The 27,690-nt window shown below is 44.5% G+C and overlaps 1 protein-coding gene across 1 annotated transcript in view; it reads right to left on the minus strand.

Moving 5' to 3' along the window:
* Window positions 1-27,690, minus strand: part of CALHM3 (calcium homeostasis modulator 3) — a 70,501-nt gene that overhangs the window by 33,206 nt on the left and 9,605 nt on the right. Inside the window, exons 2-3 of the mRNA XM_029610738.1 lie at window positions 26,377-26,632; window positions 24,244-24,622 (exon numbers count right to left, since the gene is read on the minus strand). Of these exons, the coding sequence (XP_029466598.1) occupies window positions 24,244-24,622; window positions 26,377-26,632 (635 nt within the window). The remainder of the gene's footprint in view (window positions 1-24,243; window positions 24,623-26,376; window positions 26,633-27,690) is intronic.

Here is a 27,690-nt window from a genome sequence, read left to right on the forward strand (position 1 = left end):
GTACAACCAGGAGAAACCAGAAATCACAAAATGGTTCATCCATCCATGCCAGTAAGTCCACACTTGGATCAAACTCAACAAAAACACTGGAGTTTGTAGCTGGTGTTCAAATAAAAGATAGCTTTAATGAAACTTAAAGAAGAGGATCCAGGTCAAGATGACAAAAATAAGAATCCAATGCTCAATAAAAAAAACTCAAATGATTTCTCTATCCATCCTTAATCTGCTCACTTCCCTTCTTGCTCTTGCATCTTCATCCTGATTGAAAATATCTTCACAAGTGAGTGGGATAACTAGAGTGTAGTTCTAGTTCAGGCATGATTTGTTCTGGAAAAATCTGCAAGCAAAATATCCAAAAGAGGGTTCCAACAATTCAAAATCTTCAACTGTAAGTCAACTATCAAAAATACAAGTCTCTTGAAGGAGTGGCTGAAAAGTCTACATCTTTCTCTTCACTCAATCTGTTAACTGATTGAATGGGTCAAAAGATCTCTGATTCTAGTCCTTTGAGGTACTGGGGATATGCCCTTCCCTCAGACACTGGTGAATCAGAATCCAAATATTTCTGAAAAATCTCTTCCTCAAAACCTCTTTGCCAAATGCTTGAATTGCCTTCTGTGAATCTCCAGCTCTCCAACCACCTTGTTTTGAGATCTTAGTGAATTCTCTTTCTCTCCAATCCTTTCTCTATTGAAACCCAGGGAAGGTTTCAGATCCTCACTCTTCCTCTCACCAACCTTGCTAGAGAACTGGTGGAATCTCTAGCCTCTTTCCTTCTACTTAACTCCTGACACATTGAAGCACTGGGCATGCTTCAACATTCTATATACCCCTAAAAAGCATATCTCCAAAAAAGGTGGGGTTATAGCAATGGGAGGAATAAAAAATATCAAAACCCTTCTTACTGCCCCTAGATAGAAAAATCACATACGAATAATGTTAGTGATTGGCATAGCCCCGTTACTAGTTAGAGACGGACTACCCAGTCTATTTGGATCGAAGGAAACAAACAATTGCAGGGTTCTCCTGTGAGACTGGGTCCGGTATTTTTAATAGGTGAGCAACCTTTTATAGTCAAGCATGTGCAATTACTTTTCCCTGTCATGCGTGTGAGGTTTTGGGAAGAAAGTAAGCAGCATGAATGACTGATTCAGATGGAAAGCAGAGATCACTTCAGGCAGGAGCTTGGGATGAGGACGGAGGACAACTTTGTCGTGGTAGAACTGCAAGTACAGGGATGGTGAGCCAGTGCTTGGAGTTCACTCACTCTGTGCATAGAAGTGACCGCCATTAAGAAGAGCACCTTCCATGACAAATATTTTAGAGAAGTCAGTTTCAGTGGCTCGAAGGGGGCTCTCATGAGAGAGTTGAGGACCACATTGATATCCCAAGGCATGGGAGGTTTCTTGACTGGTAGTTTAAGGTGTAGGAGGCCCTTCATGAATTTAGACACCAACAGGTGAAGAGAGATTGGATTTCCATTTTCCAGTTTGTGATATGCTGTGATGGCACTCAGGTGTAACCTGACTGAAGCGGTCGCCAGGCCCAACTGAGACTAATAATGCAGGTAGGACAGGAGAAGATGCGTGCTGCAAGTGAATGGGTCCAAGGAGTGCAATGCACACTAAGTGGAGTAATGCTTCTATTTAAAAGAGTTGTTGCGCTGGGTAGATGGTTTTCTGGCAGAGAGGAGAACATCCTGAATCAGCTCAGATAATGAGCTAGAATTGAGTGCTCAACATCCAAACTGTCAGATGAAGCAAAGGAAGCATGGGTTGTAACAAACTGTCCTCGTCCTGGGTTAGAAGGGATGGACTGTCTCCAAGTCTGAGTGGAGGTCTGCTGGAGAAGCATACCAGATACATAAACCACAGTTGTCTGGGCCATGCTGGTGCTATCAAAATCATTCTGGCTCAGTTTTGGATGAATTTCTGAATGGTATGTCCGATAAGTGATATTGGTGGAAAAGCATACACAATGCCTTTGCCCCATGGGAGGATGAATGTATCTGGGGACTCCCATTGCTGGCTGGGTCATATGGAGCAAAAGCAATCAAGTTTCCTGTTGTCCTCCATGATGAAGAGGTCTATCCAGGGTCGACTCCACTTCTGGAAGATCTGGTCAATCGTGGACTGATCTATGGATTACTCATGCGGGCAGAATACTCTGCTGAGTCTGTCTGCCAGTGTGTTGTCTATTCTGGGCAAATAAGTCCCTTGAAGGAAGGCTCCAGTTTGGATTGTCCACTGTCAGATTTGCAGGGCCTCCTGACAAAGGATCCAAGAATCCATGCCTTCTTGTTTTTTGACCTATTGATGTGGATGTTCATAGGCCCTTAGTCACACAAAAAGTCATTATTCCTGTTTTCCTAATTTTTTTATTTTTGATCATAATCAGCCTTTAACAAGTATAATATTGTAACATGACATTTGTGTTGTTTATCTAGAGAGATGGGCACTATAAGCTAAAGATGTTGTAGAACATTTTGATCTGATATGAGGTTAGTTGACATTCCATCTAAAAACAGAGACGAGGTCAGTTTACATTCCATCTAAGATTATAGAAACATATCCAGAACTAGAACAAGGATGAGGCCAATTGACATTCCATCTAAGATTTTAGAAAATATTCTTAGAATAGACACAAGGCTGCTAATGCCGCAAATTCCAAGAAAACAATTACATATGAGACAAGGATTAATTAAATTGGAGAATGAGAGCAGATTACCATATAGCCATTCAGATTATTTGTTTATAATAGAAAGCCAATCATAGAACTTGTGATAATTATGTAACCTAGTTAGGGAAATATACTGTTGCACTGGAGGTGGACCCTTGGCCTGGCACAGGATTGGTACGGCCCTCTGAGGGTTCCCAGAGGGCACCTGCCGCCAGGAAGCAGAGCACACGAGGAGATAGGGGCTAGCTGGAGCTTCACCAATAACAGTCAGGGGGTTTCCGTGGGTTGAGCCCTTGGGTACCCGGACCGCCTGGGCTTAGGTGGGCCTTGGATGATCTCCCGGAGAGGTAGCGGAGAGGTGGGCCCACCAAGAGCAAGGGTGCGCGGCTACTGGAGAACAATTGAGCTAGACCAGAACAGAGGTTACCAGAGACTACTAGAATGGAGCAGGAACTGAAGGTCCTCCGGTCAGGATAGGCAGGGCCTAGTGGTCTAGCTGGTAAAAGACCGCGTATGACGTCAGAGCAGGCAGGCCTGGTGGCCATGGGAGTAGCAAAGAGAGTGTCCGTGTGGAGCGCAAGTGTCAAAGCCAGGGTATCCATCCGAGGGTGGTCAGCCAAAGCAAAGGTCAGTTCCAGGTATCAGTCCGAGCGTTGTCAGTAGCAGGCAGAGGGCAGTTCCAGGCAGCGGTCCAAACGTAGTCAGAGTCAAGCAGAGGTCAGTTCCAGGCAGTGGTCCAAATGTGGTCAAAGGCAAGCAGAGATCAGTTCCAGGTAATGGTTCAAACGTGGTCAGAGGCAAGCAGAGGTCAATAACGTGAGTCATTCCAAGTGCAGTTAGAGGCAAGCCGAGGTCAGTACCGAGTAACAGTCCGAAGGGTACTACCTGGGAAGTGGAACAGGAATGGATGCTGGAGCACAGAAGGATCACAGGAGCACTGGAAGACACAGGAATACAGGAATGCAGGAACACTGGAACAGGAACACAGGAATTCAGGACGGCAACTAGCTTCTCAAGGAATGAGATGACCCATTTGCCAAGGTGAGGTTCTGGGGCAAGAACCTCGCCTTAAGTAGTTAGTTCAGGTGACATCATCAGGCGGCATCTGGCCCGAGGTTCCTGCCCTGGGCCCTTTAAATGTGGGAGCGCGGGCCTCGCGCACGCCTAGGGGAGGGACCAAGAACACCGAGGATGCGGAACCCCAACGGGAGCTCCGCTGTGAGGCTTGCGAGGGAGATGGCGTTCGTGGAATTCGCCGGGGATGCCGCGAGCTGGCCACAGACGTGAGGGAGGAGTGCCCGGAGCTGAAGGAAGGGAGCGCGAGGTGAGCAGGCCCAGTCGCGGCACCAGCATGGCCGGGACGTGCAACATATACAACTGTAAATTCTACATAATACTTTGTTATAAGCAAAATCATTTTAAGAGGGAGTTCCGAAACCTTGTATGGCAATCTGCCTCTTCATAAGGTACCTTATTATTTAATGTCTAAGATTTATATTATTTTATAGCATTTAATAAAAAAAACCATTTCTTTTCAGCTAGTGGCTTTAAGCATTCTTAATTTTCAGAGAACCACAACAATAGAAATCGCAACGTGGTTGTACAAGTGGATCAAGATGTTTTCTCCCCAAAGAACATGACTGAAGGCTCGCAGGGTCAGATGGATTGTTTGGAGCTTCAGCAAGTTGATTTGCATTTGACTTTCCTAAACTGACCAGTGTTCCTGGGTCTGGTAATGTCCTGTGAGAGTCCCCACCCTGCAGTGGAGGCGTCAGTGCCAAGTAGGCATTGATGGAGAGTTGGTTGCTGCAGGGCCTCAGTTTTGTACCACTAGGGCTGTAGCCACCAACGTATCTCATGTGCCATCTCGGTGGTTACTGTTATCCTGATGTTGAGAGACTGGAGACCTACACTGTCTCTGAAGGTTCCACTGACGCATATGTGGTCATGTCAATAGCACTATGTGGACAGCTGCCACTAGATGTCCCAGAAGCTTGAGTAGTTGCAGAGCTGTGGGCCAGACCATGAGTAAAAGTAATTTGGCTACTTTGCAGATGATAGTTATCCTGTCTGGCAGAAGAAACGCTCAGGCTTGCGTCGAGTCTATGATCACCCCAATAAATTAAAGGTGTTGAGTGGGGACCAAGACTGACTTTTTGAAGTTGATGATGAACCCTAGTGACTGGAGAAGGTGAATAGAGATCAGGGTGTCCTTTGATGGTGTCATTACTAGCCATTCATCCAGGTAGGGGAACAGGCAAATTCCTCGGCATCTGAGGTGTGTGGCAACCACCACCAGGCATTTCGTGAAGATCTGCAAGGCGGACAAGAGCCCAAATGGGAGCACTTTGTACTGGAATTGGCAGTTGGCTACCTTGAAGCGGAGTAACCGCCAGCAAGAAGGGTGGATGGGAATGTGAGTATAGGCATCCTTGAGATCCAGAGAGAATATCCAGTCATTTGGCTGGATGAGCAGAAGAATAATTCCCAAGGAGAGCATCCTAAATTTCTCCAGACAAAGGTGTCAGTTGAGTCAGTGAAGATCCAGGTTGGGTCTTAAATCTCCTGTTTAATTAAGGGGTTGGGACCTTGATTTAATTAAGGGGTTGGGACCTCCTGGATGGCATCCTGGAAGAGGAGATGGTGGATCTCGCAATTCAACAGTTCCACCTGTGAGGAGTTAATGGGCAGGACTGCAATGTAGGGAGTTGACGGCCATGTGGAAAAGTTGAGATGATAGCCATGCTCCACAATGCTGGTGATTTGTTCCCAGGTGGACAAAAAGGAATGGATCCTCCCTCCCACTCGAGAAGCTGGTCTTGGGAGGATCAAAAACTGGATGCCCCTTTTGCTGGTTGCTGTTGTTGTGGCTGCTTTTGCTGACACCATTCCCTTGGGTGTCCCCTTGCAGAGAGTCCCTACTGTTGCTGTCTAGCTGGCAGGAGGGACAGAAGACATTTGTGTGAATATGGGCAGTATGGTTTTCTGCCATAATACTGTTGCTTGTAAGAGAAGTACAGATGTCTCGTAGCAGGTTGAGCCTCTGGTGTCGTTGACAAGGTTGCACTGCTACATTCTGCTCTTTGATTTGGGAGACTGTCTCCCTCAGTTTCTCACCAAAGAGATTGTCTCCAAAGCAGGGTAGATCCACTAACTTTTCATGGACATCTTCCCTGATACTGCTGGCCCAAAACCAAACCATCCGGCAGGTGTCTATCCAGGCTGCCGACATAAAAGCAGACATGTCGAACGCTTCGTAGACAGATCAGAGCATGTGGTGCACAAGCTCCTCCAGGACGTATAAGAGGGAGGGCAAGATCTGCTCTCCGTTTTCAAACTAGATGAAGGATTTGAGGTTTTGGATGTATTCATAGATATATTTAACCATGTAGAATTGGTGCTGTGTAATGCATGCTGTAAACATGGAGCCCTGAAATAACTTTTTCCCGAACTTGTCCAGCAGCCTGGTGTCCTTTCCTAAGGGGTGTTCCAATGAAGGCAGAACGTTATTGCCTTTCTCATCACTGACCCCATAACCTCTGCATTGTGGGGAAGCTGTATGACCCCATATCTTGCAGCCTTTTTGATATGGAATTTAAGGTCCAGTTTTAGGGCCATGGTAGACCCCAAAAATAGTGTCGCCTACATCTTCAGAAGCATGGTATCCAATACCGCATGTGTGGGTAATGTGGATGGTTCTGAGGGAATGTCCAGGATTTTTAGTATGTCCAGGACTTCCGATCAGGGATTGGGGTCTATACCAACTTCCACCTTCAGCTCTGAACTGATCTTCCCCACAAAGCAGTAATATATAAGGTCCTCTGGTGGAGAAGTGTGCTCAGTTGGCCTAGGGGGGTTTGGGTCAGATGGGATGTCCATCGAGCTACCTTGGGACTCCCTAGGGGAGAGGGAGTCACACCATATTGGTGAAGGAGATCTGGAGAGGCTACAAGGAGGCAATGGTGGAGGTAAGATGGGTGGAAGCTCCCAAGGTGGTGATCTACATCCCTCAGAAGAAGAGAAAGGTGGAGCTCACAGCATAACTGGTTCCGGTGAGGTAGGCACTATTGGATAGGCTAGTGGAAAAGCTGGCGGTGTGCTGCTGGAAAGAGGGAGGTCAAGAAAGTCTGGACGATATCTGTGATTTGCTCCATGGCCTGTTGGAAGAGTTGACTCAGAGTAAGAAACAGTGCCCTCTTTGAAAACCAGAGTAGGCTCCCCCTCCAGCAATTGATAGGAAGGCAGCAGAAGAATGGAGCAAACAGGTTCCAGTGGCTATAGCCAGAGATCCTTTGATATCAGTTGGGTTACTTGGAGGATGGCAGATGGAGGACAGGGTCAGACCATGATGGTGCCAGGACTGTGTATGGCTGTGCAGATAATGCCGCCTATAAGATTTTATGGGCAGTTCCTTCATTAGGGGGCCAGGAAGCACCACATAGAAGTAGTTACCCTTTTTTGATGATTTTGACGTTTTCAATCCAGGGAGGGGGGAACAGGTCAGGCTTCTTGTTCGAGCTTGTGGAGAAGATGAGCTGAGGCTTCAGTGGAACGACCTGCACCCTTACCCCTTGTTTTGCTGTCAGAATGGTGCTCTTTACCTTGCAATGAATTGATGGTGCCCTGGCCACAGGTGTTGAGTGTGTTGTTCTTTAAGTGTCTGATGCTTTGGGCAACTCAGTTTGTCTGTCAAAAGTTTGTGGTAGGCTTAAACAAGCCGATACTGTAAGAATCGTGGGAGAGCGGGCACTCGTGTTGAGTGACCACTTTCCCAACGCACACCCAGCCACCTCTCCTGGGCGTGCGATTCTTTATTTAAATGAGAGGTCATGCTAATAAGGAAGCACTAGGGACAACAGCATGTCCCTAGCACCTCCTTATTAGCGTAGAGGTGGCTGTCAGCGGGTTCTGACAACCGACGCCCAATTTTACTGGCATTAGTTTCTGAACTTGCTGACAGCCATGGGTTAGGAAAAAGGATGCCGGTAAAATTGAGCATCCGTTTTTCTATCCTGACCAGCTGGCAGATTTTTTTTAATTTTAATTTTTTTTTTTTAATTTTTGGTTTCTCTGACTTAATATCGCTAGGATATTAAGTTGGAGGGTTACAGAAAAGCAGTATTTTCTGCTTTTCTGTACACTTTTCCAGGTAGTTCAGAAATTAGTGCCTGCCCTGTATCGGTCTGAAAGTGTATTGAGGTATGGGATAAGCTGGCAGGCCTCTTGCGTCAGTGCGTTGGTCTTAGCATGCGTCAGGGACCCGTGCGTCAGGGACCCGTGCATCAAATGCATCAGTACCATGTGCCTCAGATGCTTTGACGCTGAATGTGTTGAGTGAGCCAACAATTGGTGCATAAAACACTTTGTGTCTAAGTTTGATTCCAGAGTGATTCCTGTGCCCTGGAATGTAAAGACAAAAGGGGCAGGGTAGTTAATGGTAATAAAGCTGAACAGGAATACGGGCTAATAGAATCTGTTCTAGTTAGAGGGGAGTATGAAGATTTAAAGATCAGAAAAGTGAATGCTGTTCCCCTGAAATTAAAGGCAGGGAATTTTTGATTATCTTTTCTTTTCCATAATTAGATATAATCAGTTCCACCAGTCCGCCATACATCCACATTAGAAAGACTTTTAGCTTGCGGAAGATTCTCAGGGCCAGGGAGGCAGTCTGGAACCATTATCTATTTTTGTTGATAATTTTTTACAGCCATTTATTTCGGTTATTCCATCTTTTGTTCGTGATTCCACACATTCTTTTGCAACGTTTGGATTCTGTATGCATTCCTGCAATGGAATGTTGGTTGGGTAGTATGGACATTAACACTTTTTATTCTAATATACCACAGCAGAAAGCATTGGTAGCTGTCAAACGAACTTTAAATAATCGTGATTTTCCATGTTTGCTCCCTACTCCTTTTTTTAGTAGACTTAGCTACAATTGCTCTCACTGAAGATTTTTTTGTGCTTGATGGAGACATAAATAAATTAAAGGCACTGCTGCAAAATTATACTGAAATCTTTGGAAATTATATAATATTAGCAGCGAATTGATATCAAACGCGAGAGAATATTGCTATATTTAAAATGTCACTCTTTTAGGCAAGTTACTTTTCAAGAGACCTCATTGGGAAATATAAAAAGAACATTATGTAAAATCATGCTAAGAATTTTTAGGTGAATGAGGAATGATGAGCCCGCTGTTTTGGGACAATTAGGTTAAAGAAGATCTTGGAAGCTAATCAGCTGAACTTTACTTTCACGGCTGCTTCCTGCAGGGGGTGAAAGTTTGCTGATTTTAAGGTATCTGATATATATTTTGTATGGGACGAGTATTTTGTGTGAGTATATAGTGTGATTGGTTTATGTGGCGTTGGTTGCGGTGTACATCTCTTGTGGCTGGTGTGATTTTGTAGCCTGGTTATTGTTATGTTATTTAAGGCTTTTGGAAAAATTCTTTGTAAGCTTTTAGAGAGCATTCTATAGATTGTATCTGATAATAAAATTTTAAATATTCTTTGTAAGCAACAATTTTTGTAAACAATATTTTATTTTTATTTGCACCATTTTCCCCTTTGGGAATTATTTTATGTGTTTTTTGTGTTAGGACACCTCATTTGTTTTTTCTATCCTAAATGTATCCCTGCTTCTCCTGCCTACCTCAGGGAGACTTTGCTGGGTGGGTTCTTGACCCCGTTTCTGCGTAGGAGACCCAATAAGGAAGAGGACCTTAAACAGTGTCCCCTCTGAGTTTCCATCTATAGACCTTGCAACACAGAAACATTTAATACCTTGTACCCCCCTAAACTCGGCCACTACAACGGGAGAAGGAATCTGCCGCAGGGAGGCGCTGTTTAGAATTTGCAGGGATTGATCAAGCATTTTGTCAGGACAACAGGCTGAGAAGAGAAGAGAGATAGTGTCCAGTTACACTTCCTTACTGCAGAGGATCTGAGAGCTGGGACAGAGAAATAGACTAACACTTGAATGTCCTGTAGCAGTCACAATAACTAGGAATGGGAACAAGAACTGTGACAAAACATCAAAATCTTTAACCCCGAGACACAGCTCCCCAGAGAGGGCCAAGGTCTCTCTGTCATGCGGACACAAAAGTGCTGGTCTCTCAATTTTACCTCGGGCCATTAAACAGCATAGGTTGGAAAGCAGAAGCTGGCAGCACTTCTGTTGAAGCTAATTTCTTTCCCGCAAATGCAATCAAACCACTGCTACTGGACTGTATGTAATGCCCTAGCCTTTGCCAGCATGGCAGATTATTAGCTGCATTTATACTCTCTGTCAACGCATTACTTAGATCTTACATGTATTCAGACAAAGAAGAAAAACTGTTTTGTAATTGTGTTCGCTTTGATGTGTGCAAGCCTCTGTGCGAGCCTTTGTTAAGTACTGCAGTTGCTCTGACTCTTTCATGAGAAGTCCTCTCCCTCTGCAAAAATAGCAGACTGGTTTTCTGTATTTTCAGAGGATAATAGTTATAAAATTGTATTTTCAGAGGATAATAGTTATAAAATTGCAGTTGGTAAATTGTACATTATGAGGCGTGCATGTTATAAAATCCAGGGTTGGCGCACGCAAGGGGGTGCATACCTGTGCACCTTGCACACGCCAAGCCCTAGGGGAGCCCCGATGGCTTTCCCCGTTCCCTCTGAGCCGCTCCGAACTTTCCTTCCGCTCCCCCCCCCCACCTTCCCCCACCTTCCCCTCCCTTCCCCTATCTAACCCACCCCCCAGCCCTACCTAAATCCCCCCCTTACCTTTATTTCAGGATTGCGCACACCGGCCGGCTGCCGGCGCACCATCCCCTGGCACGGCCGCTGTGCCGGAGGCCTCAGTCCTGCCCCCTTCCCACCCCCGGACCGGCGCCATGCCTACTGCCCCGCCCCCTTCTCGCCCCTTTTTCAAAGCCCCGTAACCCTTTGAAAATCTGCCCCTCAGTGCATATGATAAACTGTTCAAGAATTCAGCTGATGAGTTGTGGTGGTGTCTTATTTTTGTCTTGATACCTCTTTCTGTGATTAGAAAAATCTCACAGGTCACAGAACTATGGCCACCATTAAATGTGCAAATTTCAATGTATAATTTTTATATATATTTTAAATATTTGAATTAAAATTATTTTCAAAATAAGCAGTCCTCTGAAATTGGCAGAAACATGGCCATGTTGGGTTGATTTTGTAGGTATCTTTAATGTTTTAATTTTGAAAACGTTTGTTTAATAAAATTTATATACAATGTAAAATCATTTTGATTATATTTGTTTAGATTATTTATAATTACCTTCATTTTTGTTATTATTTTTAGTTCTGTTGCGGTCCCGGTCGCAGCTCCCGCAACCGGGCTCTTACCTTCTCTGACCGCCCTGGCAAGCAGCCACTCTCCCTGATGCTTCTTTAGGCCTTTCTCCGGCGGCGGGAATTTAAACCCAGTCCCTGCTCCAGAACTTTGCTTTGCAACGAGGTTCACTCTTGAGAGTTTCTAGTTTCGGTTCCAGCTTCCGTTCCTGCTCCAGCTTCCATTCCTGCTCCAGCCTTGTTCCTGATCCATCTTCCGTTCCTGCTCCAGCCCTGGTTCCTGATCCTTTGACCTGTCTTCCTGGTTTCTGATTTGGTACGTCTTCTGGATTCTCCTGTCTGCCTCCAGCTCTAACTCTCGGACCGTCCCTCCGCTCTGCTCTTGTCCACCGCTGTGTCTTCTGGATTTCATCTTGGACTTTGTCTCCAGGAGATCTCGCCTAAGTCCCAGCGGCTCGGGTCCTCATGGGTTCCTCCCGTGGGGACTCGGGCTTCCAGGGGTGAAGCTCCTGACTGGTCTCCCGGCACCTTCCGCCTCCCGGCCACTACATCATCTGTGGAGATCTTCTATCTATCCTTCATCATCCGCTGGCCGGCCCAAGGGTCCACGACTCATAGCAAGTTCTTAGTATTTGTCATTTGCTACTACTCTTCTATGTTTTTTCTAAGCCCTGTCAGGTTGCCCTGAGAAATTTCCTGAGGTTATTGCTTCCCTACAATGTTCAGGAATGATCAACAAAGAAATGTAAAAATTGACACTGAAATTTAATATGATTTACAATCTATCTTCCACCTTTCCAGCCATAAGCTGCTCAAAAGCAGATTACAATAATTAAACAGTAATAGGTTAAGAACTTAAGACATAATAAAATATACAGAAAACAAAAAACATAATAATAATCATATAAAACCAGAAATAAGCAATAAAACATCAATGTATCATAAAATGATAAGTAAAACCATATAAAATCACAGAAGTAAACCAGCTTTCTTTAAGAATCCACACACCATGCCCCTCATGCTAGCCAATCTGTTTACATTGTGATGGCCTGAATGATGCAGTCAGATTCTCTGTCTTTTGAAGGGAATGATCAGGTCCGCTCTGCGGAGAGTCATGAACTGTATGAAAATTACCCTTTAAAAGTGTTTCACATTACTGGCACAATGCCAATTGCTGATAATTTGTTTATAGCTCAACACAGGCCAAGAAGTCATTGGTTCTTACACTGCTCACATCAGGAATTAAAAGGTTAGAAATGAAAAATGATTTGCTGATGTTAGGACAGAGAGGGTCATTTTATAGCAATCCGTGTAAGTTAAGCATTGCTATGCATATAAAGTAGACCAGTTTTCAAAGTGAATTTATGTGCACAAGTTCACTTTGAAACTAATCCCTAAGATTGTGAACAAACTCATCTGCACATCTGCACAGAGTTAATGCCTGCTCTTTTGCAGGGCATAACTTGTGGGTATTAATGCATGCACATACTTTTTAAAATAAAAAAAAACATGTGCATCAACCCCGGCTCTGCCACTTGGAGAGCCTGCTTTCTGTGTGTGTAAAATCGAGTCATGTAGTGCACAAACCCCAGGCATGTAGTGCACAAACCCCAAGCATGTAGTGCACAAACCCCAGGCAATTTTATACCAAGTCGCTTACGCACAGAAACCCATGTTTCTTTGGGCATAAATGGCTTTGAAAATGACTCCCAAAACGCATCAACAGCTAATGCATCTTTGCATCTTTCTGCTATTCTGGAAGAGCTTGCAAGGTGATGCGAGCATGGAAATAAGCATGCAAAGGGAGCTTAGACTGAATCTGTTTATCCGTCGGCCTAAACCACTGGGAGAAAAATATTCCATTGGAATAATGTACAGTGTGGTTACGAGCTGAAGTTGTGAGGTTCCTTGACTCCTTTGTTTTGTTTCCCGCTTCTGTCCCGTTGAGTGGTAGCAGCACCCAGGGCGACCTGAGAAGCCTATTAGTCAGACGGCTTCCACCAGTTTTTGTTTCAAGCACATTTTCTGTGATTTTAAACTGCCATGGGTGGTGCAAGGCTTGAAAGGACCGCTGGTCAATAAGTAGACTCTAGGGTGCATTTAAAATAAGAAGACGAAAGGAGGAAGACAGAGGACACCACTCCAAGGTCTCTTATGAAGAATCTACTTGATCCCTGAGGGAGAGAGAGACAAGAGAAGCTAACACAGCTGAGTCTCGTCTAATCTTTGGAAAGTACTGGGTCACCTTTCAAATCTTTAGTAAGCAGCTGTGTCGGCGCGGATGCCATGGGAGAGCAGGAGGGAATATATTTGGATCTGAGGGCTGCCAGAGGTGAATGAAAGGCGCATAGGTCTTTCTGGGCACGTCTGTGGGCAGAGTGCAAGGACATCAACGGGGAGCGCCTATGGGTCTTCCTCTTGTTCTCCTTCTAGTTTTCTGGTTCCTCAGTTGCATGGAACCAGGGGAAAATAAAACATTTGGGCCTCTCCTTTGCCAAGCAAAAGCTGTTTTTTACCGTTCTTTGTTTTTCTGTCACGTTCGCTGAATCGTCTTGAGCACTTTCTCTATGGAGCGTGGCCATCCTGCAACCGTGGCACTTCACACAGACAAAACCTCAGAGCACTCTTCATGCAGGAATGCTCCTGCCTAGCACTGCTGGCTCTTTAAAAGTTGAGATTATGCTAAAATCATTTTTTTTTTCTGTCTGGCGAAAAAAACCCCAGGAAGTGCATTTCTATTCACTGATTCTTTTTATTATTTTTCTTTGTTAACTGTGTCTCTCTACCTGTGCTGGCTCCGTTGTTATTTAGATTAGCACACAAAAGTTTGTCTGGTCAGAAGGGCTTTGGCAGATAAAATCCCTCCCAATTTACCCAGCACCTACCCACCCCAGTGTCTGCCTCCCTTCCTACTAGTTTCTCTGTTCCCTCCCTTCTCACCTCACTGCTAGTCCTGAGGCTCCCAGCCTGCTCATCATCTCATATCCCTTGCTGGCCATGGCCGCACCTGGTACTGCTGATGTGATTTCAACAAATGCCAGTGGCACACCAGGTTTGCCCACTTAAAGGCACAAGGACTGTTGGGCTGACAGCGATTCCAATGCCAATTCCCTGAAGCTTAGGGCTGATTTTTTTTTACAAGCTCACGGATGTGTATGTGCGTGTGTGTGTGTTTTGTGTGGCTAAATGTACACGCAAAACCCGATTTCACACACATTTTTACCTGCATTCACAAATTTCTTCCTGTGGTGGAATTGGGTGAAGAAAAGATGAATTTGCATACTTTTGATTTTGAAGAACATGCCTATAAATCTACATTACCTAAAGTGACACCTGCTCCAAGCAGGATGTACCTTTCTGCATGTAAATCTATGGGTCTGCTCCCCAAACTTGGACATTTTCAAAGTGGACTCATTCCCTTAATTCCGCTTTGAAATTTGGGATAAAGTCTATGGATAAAAAGTACCTGCAGCCCTTAGCCCTGCACGTGGGGTTATAAAATTATCTCAGGACACAATGCTGCCACTACCGTGGCATTGCCTTGCGTTCTGGCCCATGCAGGCCACCGTTGCCATCACCTGGCTGACCAGCCCACCAGTGGCTGCTTGTTCCCTTGATAGACCAATCTGTCCCTGGATGGAAAAGTGCTTGGTAGGTAAGAGGTAAAAAGAGAGAGAGACTGAGGACTAGAAAATGCGAGAGGAGAAAAGGAAAAGGTGAACTTTATGAGTGGATAGAGAAAACCAATCCCTCCATCCTCCAAACCACCTGTTCAGCTGCCGCTGCTCCCGCCTCCTCCTTCCAGCCTGCAAAGGCCGATGATGCCAGCCTCCTGCCAATCCAGCCTGGCATCCTGAGATCTCTGGTGTTTCTTTTCAGAGACCTGGTATCTGATACAAAATACCGGAGTCCCCAGGTATAGGAACTCCTTGAAAATGATGAAAGGGAACAACTGCGGTTACAGGTAAAGTGCTTTATGCAGGAATGTTATCAGTGATGTGATTATGAAAATGCTAATGTTGCGTGCTTATGCAGAAGAATTCTTGACACCCACAGTAATGTGTGATTTAGACAATAAGACACAGAAGACGCTGAAATTATGCTTGATTTTGAGGTGTGCCTCAGGAATGCACAGTCCTCAGCTATTTTTTTTTTTATTCTGTCACTTCAAAGCACAACAGAACACAAGCATGCGCAATGAAGGATGCATATGTGCACATCTATGCGTGCATTTCAAACCCTGCCCATAACAGCACCATCACTCTGTCACTAGAAATCCTGTCAGGGTAATTTTCAAAGCAATTTCCACACAAAGATCCTGGTTTTCTGCACATAAGTGGCTGTTATAGAATTAGCTGGGGCTCAGTGCGCATGAAAACGTGTGTGTGTGTGTGTGTGTGTGTAACCTGGTTTCCAATGCACTTTCACCAGGCGGCTGGATTGGGGTAGATTCAGCATTTAAATGGGCACTTTCTGATTTTTAAGAAGAGTGATTTTATAACTTCTCGCATAAGAGGATGTTCAAAGTGACCCTATTGACCGCTGTTCAGGGAGTTAGGAAATTACCCTCCCTAAGTGATTGACTCAGTGGATTTCATTTTTCAAGCTGGGTGCTGCCAGGGAAAGACTCCATGCACCTACAAACCTCTTTTGTCATCTCTCTCCATCATCCTGCACCCTCCTGGATGGCTGAGCATGCAAGATCCCCTTTTTAGTTTGCACCTAGCACCCTTGCCCTCCCGTTTCCAGCCACAAGGTCCCAGAATAATCTGAGAGCAGCCACCAACACAAACATCTTTATGTTCCTAAACCCTCAAGAACCTTCCCTACGGTGCCCATCATACCAACCCGCCATACTGGTCCAGTCAACACGAGGCGCATATAGCCTGCCAGACAGCTGTAGTTACGTTAGGGCCTACGTTTCTGCCAGCACTTCTAGTTATTACTGTACCAGCCGCCTGCCAGACGTGCCCGGCTACTAATTAATTCTGCTATTGCTGCCTGCCAGAAGAGCTGGCTGTGTGAGTGCCCGAGTGTTTCTGCTAGGACTGCTAATTCTAGCGATTGCTATAGGTGAAACCCTGTTGCCAGAGCCGGTGCTAGCTTGTTTGCTGCCTTGTGTGAACAATTATTATGGCGCCCTCCCCCCTCTTCACACACACACACACACACACACACACACACACTCACACACACACACTTCATTCACTCTCTGACTCAGACCTGCCAAAAGAAAGCCCAGTTCCTTCCAGCGACCTAAACTTTAAACACTGTCACCCCCTCTGCCCTCCGGGTCTTCACCCCCCTCCCCTGGAACCCATTGCTGGTGCAAGAGTATTGGGTGCCCTAGGCAAATCTTATACCCTCCTGCCTCTCACCACAATTAAAAATTATGCATTTATAATAGATTTTACATGAAAAAGAATATTCAAAGCACAGTCTTCGGAGGTAAAGAAATATCACAAGTATTTGCATGCACTTGTTTGGTGCCAGCTAAAAAAAACCCTACAAAAAAAAAAAGACACATAGAACCCACCCATATGGCATTAGGGCTACTGTAATGCATGTTAAGTGTGGGCTTGACCCTCATAAAGTCATGAGTATATTACAATTAAAATATAATAAACCTACCCCATCAAACCAGCTCTAACTGCCAGCACTTAAAAATGTAACAACCCTCCCCATGAAAAGGCAACACTGCAAATATTACACCAGGCCCTAAAGCACCAATACACCTCATATTAGGAAATAGAACAAACCAAGCTGTTATAAATCCCTACATGCTAGCAGAATCTCTAATCTCAATCATACAGGCAGACCCCTCACCAAATATAGAAAAAAGAAACCATAAAGTATAAATGGAAACTTGCAGGCAAAAACTGAATAGGAAAACCGCAACTAGTCAGTCTCTATGCAGTGTAACAATGGAAAAACAGAAACCATCACCAAACCTCAGATATTAAACAATAAAATCAAGAAATATAATAAATACATTAATCATAATAGTGTAAACATACTAATAAAAATATTTCAAAACAGCTGGTGAACAGAAGATCCATTAATTAAAAACTCATAAACAATTGGTTTTAATCAAAATAGCAGACACAAATAGCATCCAAAAATTAAAACTAATAAGGATACAATAATTCACGCTCGCCATACCTGGAAACATTTGATTTCCAGTCATGCAGATTCTGGTGGATCAGTGAGAGAGGGATGCATAAACTTTCTCCTCTCTCATACACACGCATATATCTGCTCCCTCCCTCTTACATACACATGCTCCCTCTCTCTCAAACACATTCTCACTCACACACATGCTCACACGTGATCCTTTCTACATATGTACACGTGTTCACACACACATGTTCCCTCTTACCTACACATTCACACACAAGATCCCTATTTCTCACATATACATGCTCAGACACACATATACACACTCACAAAGACGGCCCTGCAACTTCCTCATTTGCTGCGCAGCCTTGTGGCTCCTCCTTTTCTTTGCTGCACAGTGGATTGGGAACCGCCGCTCGGCCTGTGCTCTTCATTTTCTTCACCGAACGGTGGATTGGGAACCACTGTGCGGCCCTGTCCTCCTCCTCCTCCTCTTCTTCTTCACCATGAGATGGATTGGGAACCGCCATGTGGCCCTGTGCGCTTCCTCTTTTTCACCATGCGGCGGCCCTATGGCTCCCCCTCATCGCCATGCAGAGGTTTGGGAATCATCGGATAGTAGCACCAGCAGCTCACTTAGCCTCAGGCATCCGCCCTCTCCAGGCCACTGCCCTATGCAAGTGCACGGCTTGCACAGTGGGTTGTGCCGGCCCTGCCTGTTGTCTAAGAGGGTTTATATCATTCTTTAAGGCCCAGAGTGGCAAAATAACAGTACCACATCTTTAGTTTGTAATGACTGGGCTCAGCCAGTAGAGGAAGTACAGAGACCACCTAGAGGTAATTTTTCAGTATTGAGCTGCCCCAGTTTGGTAGCTCTCCCCTGGAAGAAAGGAGATAAGTAATGAGTTAGTACTGGAAGAGGAAGATTCCTAAGTTCAGAGCCCTTCCCATGGAGTAGGGGAAAGAGGTCAAAGATGTAATAGAATCTTTAAGTAACTTTCAAGGCTGGTTGTAAGGCAAATGGCGCCCTGGATGAAAATCATTGATGATGCCCCCACCTCTACCTGATCCCTACCTTGCCACGGATTGGTGAGAGGGAGAAAATGGGGGTGCATTCAAGCTTTCTCTATTCTCCTCCTCCCAACTGTCACGAGTGGCTGGGCTGGGCTCGGGGTACAGAACCTGAGGAGTGGTACAGAATGGCAGGGCTGAACATGGGCCGGTCTTCTGCCTAGCCAGCCCCCTCCCCCACAGGTTGAGCACTTGGGTTCTGGGGCCTAGTAGGCTTGGCTGCGACGGCAGTACATCATTGTGAATCGGATTTAGGCAAGGCTTGGACAAGCTGGACAAGGTGAGTAGGCTGGACCAGGCAAGGCTGCAGATAGGCTAAACCAGGAAAGGCAATGGACAGGCTGGAGCAGGCAAGGCTGTGGTCAAGACTGCATAGAGACAACAACAATTTCAAAATATACATAGGCTGGGACAAGACAAAACATAAGAACATGCCATACTGGGTCAGACCAAGAGTCCATCAAGCCTAGCATCCCGTTTCCAGCAGTGGCCAATCCAGGCCACAAGAACTGGCAAGGACCCAAAAACTAAGTCTATTCCATGTTACTGATACTAGTAATAGCAGTAATAGCAGTATTCTTATGTTCTTATGTTCCAAGTCAACTTAATCAATAGCAGGTAATGGACTTCTCCTCCAAGAACTTATCCAATCCTTTTTTAAACACAGCTATACTAACTGCACTAACCACATCCTCTGGCACCAAATTCCAGAGTTTAATTGTGCCTTGAGTGAAAAAGAACTTTCTCCGATTAGTTTTAAATGTGCCCCATGCTAACTTCATGGAGTGCCCCCTAGTCTTTCTATTATCCGAAAGAGTAAATAACCGATTCACATTTACTTGTTCTAGACCTTTCATGATTTTAAACACCTCTATCATATCCCCCCTCAGCCGTCTCTTCTCCAAGCTGAAAAGTCCTAACCTCTTTAGTCTTTCCTCATAGGGGAGCTGTTCCATTCCCTTTGAGATGCGGCGACCAGAAGTGTACACAGTATTCAAGGTGCAGTCTCACCATGGAGCGAAACAGAGGCATTATGACATTTTCTGTTTTATTCACCATTCCCTTTCTAATAATTCCCAACATTCTGTTTGCGGCAGCACACTGAGCTGACAATTTCAATGCATTATCCACTATGAGGCCTAGATCTTTTTCCTGGGTGGTAACTCCTAATATGGAAGCTACAGCATGGGTTATTTTTCTCTATAGGCAACACCTTGTACTTATCCACATTAAATTGCATCTGCCATTTTAGATGCCCAATCTTCCAGTCTCGCAAGGTCCTCCTGCAATTTATCACAATCCTCTTATGATTTAACTTCTCTGAATAATTTTGTATCATCTGCAAATTTGATATCTCACTCATCATATTCCTTTCCAGATCATTTATAAATATATCGAAAAGCATCGGTCCAAGTACAGATCCTTGAGACACTCCACTGTTTACCCTTTTCCACCGAGAAAATTGACCATTTAATCCTACTCTCTGTTTCCTGTCTTTTAACCAGTTTGTAATCCATGTTTGTAATCCATATCTTTTAACCAGTTAGTAATCATGAAACAGCCTATCCCATGACTTTTTAATTTTCTTAGAAGCCTCTCAAGAGGCACTTTGTCAAATGCCTTCTGAAAATCCAAATACACTACATCTACCTGTTCACCTTTATCCACGTTTATTAATCCCTTCAAAAAAATGAAGCAGATTTGTTAGGCAAGACTTCCCTTGGGTAAATCCATGTTGACTGTGTTCCATTAAACCATGTCTATTTATATGCTTTATGATTTTGATCTTGAGAATAGTTTCCACTATTTTTACCTGCACTGAAATCAGGCTCACTGGTCTATAGTTTCCTGGATCGCCCCTGGAGCCCTTTTTAAATATTGGGGTTACATTAGCCACCCTCCAGTCTTCAGGTACAATGGATGATTTTAATGATAGGTTACAAATTTTTACTAATAGGTCTGAAATTTCATTTTTGAGTTCCTTCAGAACACTGACAAGATAGGGAGTGAATGCCAGGAAAAGGATTGGGCAGGGCACAACAAGAGCTAACAGAGCACAGACTGGATAGAGCAGACCAGGACAGGACCAATCAAGGACAAAGCAAGACAACACAGAACAAGAAACATGGAAGCCCGAAGGCAACAAGGCAGGAAGCCCGTAGGCCACTATGCTATAGACCTAAGGCCTCTAGTTACAGTAAAAACGCGGGAGAGCAGGCGAGCACGTGCACAGGCCACTCTCCTGTGCACGCGGTACAGTATCTTAATTTATTTAAATTAGGCCCGGCGGTAAAAAGAGGCGCTAGGGAATACTGTATCGGCCCGAAAGAGAGCCCTGGATAGGACACAAGGCAGGATAAATGAATGGAGCAGGCCCGGATGTCCCAAGCAAGGAGTAGGCCTAGATTAGGTCACAGAGTAAGGTACTAGGAGCAAGAAGGCCCAGAGGCCACATGACAAGAGTAACAGTGGCCAGGTCAAGGAGCCAAAAGTAATTCCATGAGAAGACAAGGATAGAATGGCAGAGATGGGTTAATTAGGGCTGAAGTTTGGGCATGGTGCAAGCAGAGAGGAGGAGCTGGGCGAGGCTGGAGGGTAAGCTCGCTGAGGACCCATGATGGAGAAGAAGCTGCAAGACAGGATGAGTCAGGTGGATAGCTCAGAATGGAGCTCACTGAAGACCTTTGCTGGTGCGAAGGTGTCATAGTAGGCAGACTCAGGGCAGGGTGAGCCTGTGAAACAGGCAAAATCCTAACACCAAGATTGGAATGGGGTGAGGGGGGACAAACTTTATCTCCTCCTCCATGACTCTCATGCACACTCAGTCTCTGAAACACACACACACTGTGTCTCTGTCTTTCTAATCTCCTCTCCGCCACTGCATTCTCCTGCCTCCAGTCCAACACACCAGCCCGAGGAATGATTCAGCTACACACACACAAACATATTCTCTCTCTTTCTGTTTGCTTTTCCCTCTTCGGCATGTTGTCTATTTCTTCTGCATGGCCTGAGGGACGATGCAGCTCCAGCAGCAGGGCACCAGTCCTTCTGATGGGACTTGCCCGTGTGATGCCTTCTCCCTGCTTGAGTGGATGTGACATAACTTCTCCTCCTCCCATTGCGAGGGCCAACACAATGCGCATTCCTCCTCCTGACCTGCATGGTCAACGCAATGCTGGCTTTCTTCTCCGTGTGTGCCCAGAGAGAAAGTCGTGATGCTGGCATTGATGAGCGGCACTTGCCCCTCCCATGTTAATGACCCGTGTGAGAAGCTTACCAGCAGTGGCAGTGTTGACCTCGTGCCAGCCACACTCTCTTATTTCAAGGCACCCCAGTCAACTGCCCGTCTCGCCTTAACCCAAAAGCTGGCACTAATAACTTTGAGAGTAATTTGGGGTATGCCAGGAGAGAAGGAATTCTGAGACAGAAAATGATGGAAGGAGAATCCTAAAGTTTCTGAGATCAGAAATTTGTATTATTGAAAGGAAATAGAAAGAAAGAAGAAGGGGAACATTTTTCATAGGGACTAAGTTTTACCAGCATCTGGTCCTAGTACCAACCAGTTCTGTGAGTATCTTACATGCTGTTCTAGGTTCAGATTCAGATAACTTTATTGATATAACAATTTTATGTGTGGTCAAAGTAATAGATAAGGAGAGTCCTTGTATAACTGCAGGTGAGGGTGAGTCCATGGGCAATTTTATATACACAAGGGTGGATATTCAAAAGTCATTAAGACGGAAAACTCATCAATGTCACTTGGGGATGTGGGGGAGGGGGACTGACTATTGGGGGGTCATGTCACTTGGAGGGGTAGGGAAAGGGGGGTATTGACTATTGGGGTGGTCAACAGTATCACCTGAGGGGATGTGGGGAGGGGTATTAATGATTGGGGGGCTATCAGTGTCACTTGGTGTGTGTGGGGTGGGGATAGGAAGGAGGGGCTGGAGTCTTTATTTTATTGGAGGATTTGGGGGGTCGCTGCATGGGTGCATTTTTTTTAAATTTACATTTGGCGGGGAGTTGGGGCCACCTCGACTGGTAACCCAGGGTTGAGACTGGGATAAGCATTGACCCCTGCTCAACCTCCCCATTTTTCCGAAATTTTCTTTTTCTGCCACTTTAAATTTGCGGCAGGCGCCTAGGGACCCACACATCTAATGCATTTCAAATAGGTGATGTTATTTTATCGCGGCTTCCCACCTTCTTGGTTGGCTATGATAAAATATTTACATCAGATTGACTATGCATGACCTTCTTTGTATGCATTTACATTATTCATGTATGCAAATTGCAATCAAAGAAGGCCATTGTAATAGGGGAGGAATTCTGGGTGGTGAGATATAAAATATTTCATATATTGCACAATATCGCCATGATAATGCTCTGTCAGGGCGATATCGCTCAATATACATAATATAACGCATTAGAGCACTCATGTGGTTTGATGCATAACTCCATAGCCAGTTAGGTTTTCAAGTTATCCGACTACATGCAGCCAGATAACTTTAAGCAAGTATATTCAGCGGGTCATTTATCCCACTGAATATACAGGACAAGTCATCTGGCTAACGTTAGCCGGCTAACTTGAATGTCCACTAAACAGCCTTCTGAATATTGGCCTCACAGACTTTAGTGAACATTTTCAACATGAACTTATGAATACAGGTTTGCTTTGAAAATGCTCAGATAATTGATTTGGTGCAGGCACAGATTAACTCGCAATGAATTACACCTTTCCAGAGGGCATAACTAGTGCAGGTTGACTCACTCGCATACTTTTTAAAATCATATCGTATGCGCGTATGTTCCAGCTTTGCGCCAACTCCATTCTCCGGAACTCCTCTCTGCAGTTCGTGTAAAAGTGGAGGTGTAACTGGGTTACGTACGATATTACCTAAGTAATGCTGGAAGCAGACGGGATCACATAGCACAGTGATCCCGGCAGGACAAGGGGGTGATTTTCAAGGTAACGGGTGGGTAGGAGGGTGTCTGCCTGGGAGGAGGGCGTGAGTGGATGATTGTCGGGGGCAGAAGGGGTAATATAAAGGTTTTTTAGTGGGGAGGGAGGGCCGGTGGCGATTGACTGTAATATCTTTAAATGCAATTTTTTAGGTGCCAGACTTCTGGGTAAGCGTGGGGAGAGGTGGGGTAGAGATGTGGTGGTAGGGGGCCATTGAGATGGAAGGCCCACAATTTACTGGTTTTATTTTTTATTTTTTTAAGGTTCGCTACTTATCCGGATATCTTTGAAGTTATCTGGGTAAGTAGCTAGTTATCTGGCCACACGAGACTGGATAACAATAGCCCTAGCTGGTCATGCTCAATCAATGGCTGGTTATGGTTAAAGTTCTCCGGCTATGTGAAGCCAGCTAACTTTAAAGAAGACAAGCTATCTGACTAACCTTCGCCAGATAACTTGTCCACTAAATAGCTCATTGAATATAGGCCTCTTTGTATTTTTCACAGCACAGGAGGCAATGCATTTCCATTTCTATTTCTCCAGTGTTGCATTGCATACAGAGTCTGGTTTCTTGAGTTTTTCAGTTCAGTTTTTTTTTTGCCTGGGTATTTCCATTTCTACTTCTGTAATCACTTATTCTGAGTTTCGTGAGGGTCTGTCTGTGTTCTGCATGTGTGATCGAGGTGAGGTATTCTGCTAGCGTTTATTTTCTGTGTAGGCATCTGTAGCAGTCCGGTGCATTCTGTCCTGCAATCTGTACGTCCCAAAGGGATCTTAGTGGTGGGAGAAGGGAGAAAGCGCACCACCAATTGAAAACAACCTGCATAGTAGGCAGGCACAAATGGGAAGACTAAGTGAACCAAGTGGTCTTTATCTATTGACACCGTCTATGTTTCTAAGTAGGAAGGAGGTCTATCAATAAGACTAAAATAAGAAGCAACAGAGCCAGGTAACAGCCAGTGTGACATGTTGTGCATAGCACCACTCTTTCGAAAGACTATACATCAGTTTCTTTTGAGGCTTTTGTGTGCTGTGGATAATGCCACATGTTGCCCTCCCAGGACACCGATCGTCTTGGTCTAGCATGTTGACATTGGATGGCCTGACTGATGTCAAGAGGCGGCCTGCATTGGTACCATGACTTTAGGAGATTGTTCATTTGCTCTTGGTTTGTGATTCCATGCAGGTGGTTCTCCTCCTCCTCCTCCTCCTCCTCCCTGCTTTCTCCTTTTTCCTCTTCTTTCTGTGTATTGAAGCATCTCATCTTTATCTCAACCTGCATGCTTTCAAAAAAGTGAAGGATGCATTTATGGGCAAATTCCCGAGCATGCTCACAGCAGGTTTCATCAAAAATCTTCTGCTCGATGTCAATGTAGTTGCTCCAGTAGCGAGTCTGTAGAAAGGCGGTCTGGTTGAAGCAAGGTCGGAGGGACTTTGCCAGAAATGCCAGCACAATCAGGAACAGAAGAGTACTCCAGCCAAGGGCCTAAATGATAAGACAAGACGAGAACAGATTATGACAATATGAGAGGCAAAGGGCAAAATGAATCCATTTCTTTATAGCTACACGCACTTTGTGTACGCTCCGCTAATCATGTAACATAACATTTTGCATCGGTTTATGGTACTACTTAGTTGCCAGTTGTAGTTTTACTCATAATTATGGAAGGACAAATCTCTGACCTGCTTCCAGTCCAGGTTTGGATCTGCAAACTTTGATTCCACTTTGCTCAGAATAGCCCAGCATCTTTATCCCGAGTCTTGTCTGATTTAATTTTTTTATTTTAAAAAGTTTGAATTTATTTGGATTGGTTCAGATTTATACAAATACATTATTTACTGATTTGAAGTACAGATGCAAATATGCAAACATTTGCATGTGAACTGGGTGAGTAATGGGGCTTGTGCTGAAGCCAGGAACAGTCCACGTTTACAGTGCCTGAGTCGCAGTGCAAATGGCTCAAGCTTATTGAGGTCCACATTCAGAAGTTAGCCGGCTAAATAAAAATAAGATAGTGGCATTCTTGGGGCATAACTGGGAGGAACTGACTTAGCCAGATAATTCTGATATTCAGAGGTAGCTGGATAACTTATCTGACTAATTCTGGTTGGCCCATAGGGCTGACCTGCAGTTAACCAGATATTAAGATAGCTGGATATATTCAGCAGCAATAGGCTATGTTAGCCAGATAAGTTTAAGGGCTAGTAGCCAGATAAGTTTATCAGGCTAACTAGCCAAGCTCCATAGTGGCTGAATATGGACCTCTGCGAAAACCCATTCGCAGCCTGTATCAGTTTAACTCTGTTTATCCCCAGGTTGGATAACCTCACTCACTATCCAAGGGAAATATCACCCCTCACTTCAAATCACACATAGAGAGCAAACTCTTATGAATATATTCACCATGTAACATAATATACATAGTAAGATAGTAATGAAGGCAGAAAAGGACCAAATGGTCCATCCAGTCTTCCCAGCAAGCTTCTTATGGTAGAAGTATCTGACGTGCTGTGCAGGTTACCCACAGGTTTCTCTTAAGGATAGTAATGACCTTCTGAAACTCAAAAACCTAACAAAATATTATTTGCGTCTTTGGATGCTGAAGCTTTTCAGTGCACACTAAAGCATTTTAGCATGTGCTAGTTACAAAATTTGTCAAACCACATGTTGTAAAAATATAAGGTGCACTATAAACCAAGCGCATGAAAAAGAAAGCAATATAGATGGGAAGCGAAAACAAATAAACAAAATGAATGGAAAAGGAGATGAAAAAACAATCTAATCCCCCCCCCCCTCCCCCAGCCCTAGCTGCAGATTATATAACTGGGAACAGAAATGATGTCGCTGAGAAGTGTTCTCCGTGCTCGGAGCCTGGGTCAAACGAGTTGCATTGTAGCTTTGAAAGGAGAATAAAAACAAAATTAAAAAGTCACCCCTCTACCTTCTTACCAAGGGAACACGTCTTTCATAAATACTTAGCTTAGCCTCTAAAATCTCTTACCCAGAAGGTGCAAGGTATAGTACTATGACTGTAAGCTCTTTGGTTCATACAGCTCTGTGGTGGATAACGTGTGTGCTGTGCACTGCATGGCATGCACTGCAACTGCCACTGAAGACAAAAATGCTAATAAGAATTCACGTTTGAAAAGGTGGAATTTAACAGGTCTGGCACTTTGCGAGACTCCAGGTTGTAATCCTATGGCATGCCCAAGGTCGTCGACAGGGCCATAGGTGCTCACCTGCGACCAGCACCTCAGGTACCTGGATACCTCCTTCCTGGAAGTGCTGTTTCTCATGAGATTGTCTTCTTTGCAGGGCACCTTGAAAAGCAGACGCTGGATCTCTTGCGGGGTGCAGTTTGTGAAGGCGGAAAACTTCCCTGGGTCAACCAAGCCGCTGAAGGCGCAGACGAAGCATTTTCCATCGAGGAGGGTGACGATGATCCAGACCACTGGGGCAATCATGGCTTTCTGGATGACGGAGGAGCACATGAACCTGCAATGGGGGGGAGGGGGGAAACAGTTCACAGCGTTATCAGTCTGAAGGGTGGCTCTCTGTGCACTGCCTGCTGGACAAGGTTTTGATCTGCTGTATGCAGGCTTTGCATTTAATGGCCAGATCCTTCTGATTATGAACTGGACTTGGTTTCATTGTTGTTATATTGCCTTTTCTTTAGAGCTGATTCCTGAGTCTTTTCTCTTTATTTGTCTTAGCAATTTGTATTCATTATATTTTAACACTTTTTTTATTTTTTCCAAAATAAAAGGTTTACATATTTTATATTGCTGTGCTGCCTGGTTTTATTTGAAATGATCACCTTTCCCAGGTCCCCTCTTCAGGTTTTTGTGCAATCGCAATGCCTGAATGGCGTTCTGGTAAGGATTGGTGCAGCGGTCCTGCCGTATACCTAAATTCATAACAGTGGAAGTAGCTTTAAAGACAAAAGGGACCATTTGACAGCTCCAGAGGACAAATACCTGGGGGATAATCAGTTTTATTTGCCAAATAGCAACTGTTGTAAAAGGGGCTACTTAAAAGAATATTATATATATCTGAGGAATATGCAGGAGGAGGAGCCATTATAAATGCTCTATTAATATTCTTCATTCCAGCCACAGGTTAATCCTAAGGGATATTCACCTAGATATCCAGACACTTGTGCCATTTTTATTCACCTTATCTACCTTGTCATGATTATTTATTTATTTATTTATTTATTTATATTAATTTGTTGAGTTTTATATACCGTCATTCGGTGCAGCCATCACAATGGTTTACAAGATTCAAACAGAATAAAGTTAATTAAACAATGCTGATCGTTGGAAAAATAACAGTGGAAGGGATGACGGGATGGGGGGGGTGAGAGGGGGGGAAGAAAGGAGGATAGTAAAGGTATTGAGATTTATTCATCTTAGAGGCAGTCTCTTTGTGTTGTTTCTTATAAGTTCATAGTGGTATGGCACTGGTTGATGTTGGTTGCTGCTTCTTTCTTGCGTGGGTTTGGTTGGTGGTACTGATTGTTGTTAGATCGTTGATTTAAATGATTGTCAATG

The sequence above is a fragment of the Rhinatrema bivittatum genome, chromosome 7, assembly GCF_901001135.1.
Source record: "Rhinatrema bivittatum chromosome 7, aRhiBiv1.1, whole genome shotgun sequence".
Taxonomy (NCBI): Eukaryota; Metazoa; Chordata; class Amphibia; order Gymnophiona; family Rhinatrematidae; genus Rhinatrema; species Rhinatrema bivittatum.